At 38.3% G+C, this 9,209-nt stretch overlaps 1 protein-coding gene across 1 annotated transcript; it reads left to right on the top strand.

The window, feature by feature from the left end:
* The first annotated feature begins 3,474 nt into the window (after positions 1-3,474).
* LOC119879344 (olfactory receptor 4C46-like) lies at positions 3,475-4,404 on the top strand. Its single transcript, XM_038589674.1, has one exon. It carries the CDS (start codon positions 3,475-3,477, stop codon positions 4,402-4,404), a length of 930 nt encoding a protein of 309 aa, XP_038445602.1.
* The last annotated feature ends 4,805 nt before the right edge of the window (positions 4,405-9,209 follow it).

Consider the following 9,209-nt stretch of genomic DNA (forward strand, 5'->3'; position numbering starts at 1 on the left):
GGCAAAAAAAATGGAATTTTAATCGTAGAGAACAAAATGATGGTTACTAGAAGGGAAGTGGGTGACAGTAAATGATGGGAATTAAGAAGAACACCTGTAATGAGACCCAGGTGTTGTGGAAGTTTTGAATCACTATATACTACACATGAAACTATTATTATAATGTATGTTAAGTAACTAGACTCTAAATATACTTTTAAAAATGTACAAATGACAAACAAATGCTCAACATCATTAGTCATCAGGGAAAGCAAATTAAAACCACAATAATATATCAGCACATACCTCCTTGAATGATGACGTGGAAAATAACAATACCAAGTGACAAAAAATATGGAACAATTCTTGTGATTAAAATGAGAACTTTCTGCTTGTATTTTGATATCTCACCATAATTTTAATGTTGCCTAGTATTCCTTATGAACCCATGAGTTCATAGAGATTACTATGAGTCCCAGAGATTACTAATTAGGAGCCTATTAGAGCTTCCGTTTAATTTCATAGCCCTCTGATGAAAATGAAAAACAACGTTTGGAGACAAGGACTTTAATAACTGCCATTCCACTGATTTTAAGCCCTCACTGCACTAGCTCTAATGCAATCAATAACAGGTTTCTAGAAATGTTTTAATATTGTTAGGGAGGCAGGTTCTCTGTGACCCGAGTCAACAGGTTAAAACATTACAGGTCTCCACACTCAAATTATGCCATTTTCCTACTCCCATGATATTTAGCTTTCTTGGAAACTAAAGTTCACAAAGAGAAAGGGGATTCTTGCATGGTTGGGTTCCAAGCAGAGGGAATGCAATTCCCTATTCGAAATTGGGTGATTTTCAAACATGTCTCTTCAGCATACCTGTTTCTAAGACCAAGCCTTTCCACCAAAGGAGATAATTAATTCCAGAGAGAGAAAACAGCAGTTCTAAGCCAAGGTCCTTGAACTTTTTTGGAAACCTCTTTAAATATCCATGCAGTGCCAAAGGAAAATATTGTGGGGGGTTTACATTCCTAGAGCAAGATTCATTATGAGAAGAATGACCCATTTGAAAGTGTTTCCTCCACATTTCTTGCCTCTTGTCTATGGGACCAGAGCCATCTGGAGATCATGTCTCCATAGTGTTTCAAAAGAATTCATTCCAAATTCAAATCCCAGATTCTCAATAAGGAATTTTGAGGCTTTAGGCTAGAAGGAAAGATTGAGACTAGGAGAAACACCTTTTCAAGGACCTTTGATTTGTTATCAAATTACCTCAATAGTCTGTGTCTGAGGTGTGTTCTATCTTTCATACTGAAAGTTTACTATTAAAGAAGAGGCCAGCTTGAAGATGGAATTATTTCTGAAAAATCCTAAACATCATTGTGATCATCTATAAGGTAAGGTTTTCAGCAGCATTGAAGCATCTTAAACATTGGTATTTTCTATAAAGAGTAATCATTATGTTTCAACAGCTTACAAACAGTAATATTATAACCATATTCCCATTAGTCAGAAGATAGTTAGTAAATGTCATTAACTTAAACAGACAAATGAAAATGTTGAGGCTTATAGAGATTTTATGAGATTTTATAAAAATTGGAACCCAATTTTTGGTCACAAGACACCTATTTTGACATAAGATGCCTCCTTTAACATTCAAGACTAATCATGAGCATGAAGATTAAATGTAAGTATGCCCCCCACACAGTGATATATAAATATGTTTATAGATGACATAAATCATTAGTCATTTAGTCCAAGCATGACCAGAGACTGTCCTTCCTAAGGTTAATTACTATGCATAACGTGAGTCTCTGTGGTATGCTGAAAAGTAAAATTAGAGATAATTCTTCCAGAGATTATTGCGTGATTAAATGTTTTCTGATTACAGTCAATTACCAATTCTTCCTATCTTCTGTGTGAATACAGTCACAAAAATATGTGAAAGCTCTTCGTGTGCTCACAGTAATGCGGTGGGGATATTCATATACATTTACTCAATCAATTCTCATAGCACCTGGGATGTGGATATGATCATTCTCACTTTAGAGATGAGGAAACAAGAACATAAGGTCCCAGGAAATGTACCCTGGATAAAAGAAGTTGCAAGTGGAAAAGGCAAGATTCCAATCGGGTCTCTCTGATTTCAAACCAATACAGTACACTTAACGACCATGGTAGTCATTTTCAACATTGTACAGAAAACTCTGGAGACCCAGGTTTTTAAGAGGATTGGGTAGGGAGGAAATGGGCTGCATGAGAGGCCAAGGTAAAAGTGCTCTTCAATGAAAGCAGTACCTCATTTTCATTAATATTTGGAGACTGCAGTGTGTGGTACGTGTGTGTGTGTGTGTGTGTGTGTGTGTGTCTTGATGAAATTACTTCATATATATTTGCCTCTGAAGTACCATTAAAGTCCTTTGATTATGGTCATGTCAAAAGAGATTACTAGTTTACACTGTTTATTATCACAGAACAATGTAGAGCAAGGATTAATAATTTGAAGGAAAAAGGTCACAAGTAAAATTTGATTTAGTCTTGGCTCTCCTCATTTTTATCTGCTTGATCTAGGGCAGGATTCTTAACTTCTCTATGTTTGTATCTCCTGCTGTGTAAAGGAAGTATGATAGTGGTAATTATTTCACAGGAATGTAGTGAGGATTAAACAACCACATTTCTGAAAAAAACGAACACAGCAAGTGTCTACATTTGTGTTGATATAATTATTATAAAATATATATAATTACATTTTAGTTGATATTATCTTTATTATTATTCTGAACATCTGCAATCATTTCGTCTCTTGCAAAAAAGTATGAAACAATGCTAACCACACAGGTTACTACCATGCCATGCACATAGTAATCAATCATTTAAAATATATTTATCAGTTATTATAATATTTGGGATTTTGAAAACTTGTATTATCTACTCTTTTATAATAGCTCCTGGAGCCTTTATTACATTCTCATAAGAAACACACTGTTCCACATTTTTGTTAACTATTATAAATGTTCTGTGACTGGGCTTTCTGTCTCTGGCTGACATCCCCTAACTGAAGCTAATTCAACTTCATCCAAGACACACAAAGGACTTTCACAGAGTTATATCCAAGAGTCACCATTCTTCCAACCCCTGGTCATTCTTCCACTTCTATTCAGTTACCTTCCATGGTTCCCCATTTCCTAAGGGTAAAGAAAGAATTCCTAGCTTTCCATTCATAGCTTGAACATCCATTCTTTACCACTCTTTTGAAACTTAGCTGCCAGTATGATTCCTTCAAGATAGGCTCTTTATCATCTCAGATGATGAAGTATGCCTAGGTGATCTTCAAGAACTCAGAACTTACTTGCTATCTCACAAAACCTCATGAGAATCCACTTCTCATTAGAATACAGGCTGCTACATTTACTAGATGTGGAAGCTTACTAAATGCAAGGTTACATTAATATAAGGGATTTCTTTTTCAGGTCATGTAGTTAAGCATAATACGAAAAAATGGAGATTAGGAACAACGTGACAGAATTTGTGCTACTGGGGCTCACAGAGAATCCAAAGATGCAGAAAATCATATTTGTTGTGTTTCTGGTCATCTACATCGTCTCTGTGGTAGGAAATGTGCTCACCGTGGTCACTATCACTGCCAGCCCATTATCGGGGTCCCCCATGTACTTTTTCCTGGCCTATCTCTCCCTCATTGATGCCTGCTATTCTTCTGTCAATACCCCCACCCTCATCATAGAGTCACTCCGTGAAAAGAAGACCATCCCATTCAATGCATGCATAATCCAAATCTTTGGGGAACATTTCTTTGGAGGTGCTGATGTCATCCTGCTTACTGTGATGGCCTATGACCGCTATGTGGCCATCTGCAAGCCACTGCACTACATGACCATCATGAATCGGCGGCTATGTGGCCTGCTCATGGCAGTGGTGTGGGTGGGAGGCTTTCTTCATGCAGCCATACAGATCCTCTTTATCATCCCACTACCCTTCTGTGGCCCTAACGTCATAGATCACTTTATATGTGATCTGAATCCTTTGCTCAATCTTGCCTGCACTGATACCCACACTCTTGGGTTCTTTGTTGCTGCCAACAGTGGTTTCATCTGTGTCTTAAACTTCCTCCTCCTCATGGTTTCCTATGTGGTCATTCTGCGCTCCCTAAAGAACCACAGCTTGGAGGCGAGGCGCAAAGCCCTCTCCACCTGTGTCTCTCACATCACAGTGGTCGTCCTATTCTTTGTGCCCTGCATATTTGTGTACATGAGACCCGCAGCTACTTTATCCATTGATAAAGCAGTTGCAGTGTTCTATACTACAATAACTCCCATGTTAAATCCTTTAATCTATACCTTGAGAAATGACCAGATGAAAAATGCCATTAGGAAACTGTGTAGTAGGAATGCTAGTGTGGGTGACAAATAAATGTATCTGGAGCTCAACAGTGATTCAACTGAGGCAAAAGTCAAACAGACATGTTGGATGATCTCAGCAAGGAATACCTATGACATAAAAAATGACAACAACAACAACAATGACTGCTATTTTGTTTTCAAGAGCAAAAATGGGTGCAAGAAATGGAAAAATAACCCTAGCTCAGGATCTCTCTTTGCATATTTGAATAATGCTAGCAAATTGGGGCTTGTTTCATGAGCTTCATTCATATGCATGGATTCATAAGCTTTCATCCTAATTTTAAAAATTAAAAATAGGGACACCTGGGTGGCTCAGCAGTTGAGCATCTGCCTTGCATCATGGCATGATCCCGGGATCTGGAATCAGGCTCCCCACAGGGAGCCTGTTTCTTCCTCCGCCCGTGTCTTTAGGCCTGTCTCTGTGTGTCTCTTATGAATAAATAAATAAAATCATTTTTTAAAAAATTAAAAATAATTATGATATTGAGCAGTAGTCTTTATAACAATCCAAAGAAGTAGGCATTGCTATTATCCCCATTTTATAGGTGAGGAAACAGAAAGGGGGAATTATCAAAATAATTATACTGAAGATTCACTAATCAGAGACTACCTGATTTCTCAGACCATGCTCTTAAATGTTGTGATACAGTGCCAGACAATGATGACAGAAAGATGATTCTAATTCTTACCACTTATTGAGCTAGGTTTTATGCTGGACCACATATATAAGATATAGATACAAATATCTATATATACAATATATATCTTATACATATGCATGTTAAATCATTATGTACATGTACTATATATCATAATAATATAGATGATTATATATTGTATTTCTATTAATTCATTACTTATAACTAAATTCCAAGGATATTTCAGTAATAACTCAGGTCAATTTTAGTTATCATTGTTGTGGATAATAAGCTCATTGCAATATTCTGGTTTGTATTTACTTTAGGAAATAAAAGTGAAAGCCCATTAACACTGATGGAGTAGGTGAAGAATATGATACTTTATTTGAAAATTTACTTGTAAAAAGTAAAATAAAATAAAATAAAGAAAATTTACTTGGGGGCTTCAGGAATCCTATCATTGGTCATGTCACCCCATCTTATGCTGATAAGCTGTTAGAAAATGCGATGACTCAATCAAAGATCATTTCAATGCCAGATGAGGAATTCCTACTTTTAATATATATTTATACTCCCTAGAGATCTTGCTGCTACCTAGAATATTTTATACAATTAGAAAAATGACTAGTGCATGATAAATAATAACTAAAAAATAAAACTATAAGAAAGATCAAATAAAGTAAATAAAAGTAGAACAAAAAATATATTGAGCTGTAGGGAATAATCTTCTATTTTGTCCTGATTGGATTCAAGAATTCTAGCTTGGGTCTGTTTAACACAGACCACAATTTGTTTTAACTCCGTGCTTAAACCATGTAATGAGAAAGAAATTGAACCTGACATTCTCATCTCGATTCAAGTAACTGAAAACTGAACCTACTCTCAGCAAGATTACATCATATGAACAGGAGTTGTCCATGTTATTCTTCTCTGTTAATTAGTTTACATTTGTGGTAACATATCATCATGAAAGAATATTTTTTAAAATATGTGGCTCAACCCACACACAAAGCAATTTCAGGATAAATATATTCCATTGATCCCATCTTATCCATCACCCATTAATCAATAGCAACATCTTGAGTCTGAAAGAATAATATATCAGAAACACTGATGATTGTGGGGCTTCAGTGCTAAATAGGGGAACCTGGGTCTTGCCTTCACAGAGCTTCACATCCACTGAAAGAACCCAGAGGAAAACAGAAAATGACAACACCCTGTTATAAAGGGTAAGGGTAGTGGCAGCACAAAGTGCTAGGAAAGGATGAATTAGGGACATACAAGAAGGTTCAGGAAATGTTCCAAGAGGACAAGGACATATGAATGGAATTCAAACTGGAAATCAAGTCAGCAGAGTGAATATGTACACTTCAGTTGGAGTAGGAGCATTCCTAAGAGAGAGAATACATTACAAAGGTCAGGGGTGAAAATCAGTATGCAGGAATTCCTGGGTGAATGCAGTGTGACCATAGGTGTTAATATCTATAAATTCAACATCATTTATTAAACTCCTCACCATGTGCCAGGCAGTATGCTACAAAATGACCAACCTATATGGGTAAATAGCAGGCAGGACATGAACCTGTGTGAGACCAGAACAGGAAAGAGATGCAGAAGGGTCTCACATCACGTTAAAGCCTACTTCACAATAGCATGGGCAAACATTGGAAGGCCTTTTGAACCAGTGAGTGATGCAGCTGGATTCGAGCTTGAGATGATAGCTGTATGGGGTTATCAGTGTGGGAAGTGGATTGAAGGGAACAAGAGTGGCAGCAGGATGTTATTGTCATGATGTGGGTGTGAAAGGATGGAGCCTGAACTCTGGTGGTGCCAGTGACGATGTTGAAGGTGGTAGGCACTGCTGAGTCTGGATCCACTTCCTTCACTCCTCCAGTGTCTCCTAGCTCTGTGTCTGGGCTACAAACAGCTCAGAGCTCAAAGCCCCACCTTCTCTGTACATTTGCACCAGAACAAAATTATAGGCTATACCCACCACTGTGGGACACGGTAGCAGCCAATAGACATCAGGCTGGTTCCTTTGCCTCGGGGTGGAGCCAGTCCTGTATCACGGTGTATACCCTAGATTCCTGTGGCATCAGGCTGAAGTCAATCCCCAGTTGGGGCCACACACTTCTTCCTATATCGTAGTAGCTTCCCTCAACCCTTCTCCTTATAAATCACTTTCATGAGAATCCCCATCTCAGAGTATGCATTTGGGAACCCAACTTAACACAGAGACATAGGAAACTTTAAGAAATATCTAAGTATATAAACAGAAGAACTTGACATGGGATGAAGATTTGATAGAGAAGTCATGAATGAAAACCAGACTCTTCTTTAAATTACTGGGAGGAGGGAAGCCCTGGTGGCGCGGTTTAGTGCTGCCTGCAGTCCAGGGTGTGATCCTGGAGACCTGGGATGGAGTCCCACATCGGGCTCCTTGCATGGAGCCTGCTGCCTCTGCCCTCTGCCTTGTCTCTGCCTCTCTCTGTATGTCTCTCATGAATAAATAAAATCATAAATAAATAAATAAATAAATAAATAAATAAATAAATAAATAACTGGGGGAGGAGTTAGAACAGAGAAAATGAGTCTTTTTTTGACAGCTCAAGTGGTTTCTACCTCTTTGTACTAAAGGGTTAATGTTGAATTGCCTAAGAAAATGTAATGTTCCCCCTCAAAGGCAGGTGACCTGAGAGAAGGGGCTGATTTTCCTCAGTACTCACTCCCACCATCCTCTTTGCTCCTACACCTATAACAAGACACAAAACACAACAACCTTTAATAGTGAGGTACAAAGTGTAACTCATGAACACAGTACACCCCAAAATAAATGTTTTCTAATGTATGAAGAAAAAAATTGGATAATCATGAAATAAAGTTCAATCAAGCCAAATTTCTTGATATTGGTTCACTAAGCAGAGATTCTTCATGTAACATTATAGCTGGGGGACTGAGGTAAAGCTAATGGTATATCTGCTTGGTTGGTGGCTAAAGCATGAATCTAAAGGGGGCCCAGTGTAAGCAAAGTAGAAATGCCAGATTTGCCTTGATGTAATGTAGAGGGACACATTGAAAGATATGGGGATATCGGAATGTTAGAATGGATTGTCATAAAAAAATGGATTGTCGTTTCAGGGAGGGTCAAGAAGACATACCTTTCTTTTGAAAAATTTATTTATTTATTCATGAGAGACACAGAAAGAGAGGCAGAGACATAGGCAGAGGAAGAAGCAGGCTCCCTGCAGGGATCCAAATGCAAGACCCAAGATGGGGACCCCAGTTCATACCCTGAGCTGAAGGCAGACCCTAAACCACTGAGCCACCCAGATGTCTCTAGGTGTCATACCTTTCGTCATGACCAGAGAACTAAATTTTCAGGCTAGTGCCAGCATCTTTGAAAAACTGTTCACTGTTGTCTGTAGGCCAGACCTTTAGTGTTGCTAAACTGGAAAATCCCAATGCAATGGGAGTGTTTTGATGCCAGATAACAGTTACCAAGTGGTAGCACTGAAGCTTCTTAAAGGCAAGGTGGGCATGCTTTCCATAAAGGACAGAAGAATCAAAATAACAATGAGAATAATTAATACAAGCAGATTTACAGTGCTGGCTCTGTCATGTTGGTGCTCCTAGAAGTGAAATAGGGAAGAAAATTATAGAAGCCTTGATCTGTGTTAGCAAAAATGTACAGGCTTAGTAAACTTAATCATAAAAGAGAGATTCGTGGGATCCCTGGGTGGCTCAGCGGTTTAGCGCCTGCCTTCAGCCCAGAGTGTGATCCTGGAGTCCCAGGATGGAGTCCCACATTGGGCTCCCTGCATGGAGCCTGCTTTCCCTCTGCCTGTGTCTCTGCCTTTCTCTCTCTTCTGTGTCTCTCATGAATAAATAAATAAAATCTTAAAAAAAAATAAAAAGAGAGAGATTCGTGATCTTGCAATTAATTCCCAGATGGAACCAGTCTATAAACTCAAAATTCCTAGAACAAAGGGAAGATCGAATCCCCTTGAGGCAGCACCCTGGGACATTGCTAAAAATGTATATATTAATCTTTTTCACCGCATTCCCCAAATGAGGCCTATGGCCTTTTTGTCTGTCAATTTGTGCATTGAGGAATAGAAAAATATCTAGACCTTCAAGGACTGCTGGACACTGGTTGTGACCTGAAACTGATTCCAGG

This window comes from Canis lupus, unplaced genomic scaffold (genome assembly GCF_011100685.1).
Source record: "Canis lupus familiaris isolate Mischka breed German Shepherd unplaced genomic scaffold, alternate assembly UU_Cfam_GSD_1.0 chrUn_S668H830, whole genome shotgun sequence".
Taxonomy (NCBI): domain Eukaryota; kingdom Metazoa; phylum Chordata; class Mammalia; order Carnivora; family Canidae; genus Canis; species Canis lupus.

Excerpts from the sequence above, each read along its gene's own strand:
- LOC119879344 (XM_038589674.1), top strand. The coding sequence starts at position 3,475 with ATGGAGATTAGGAACAACGTGACAGAATTTGTGCTACTGGGGCTCACA.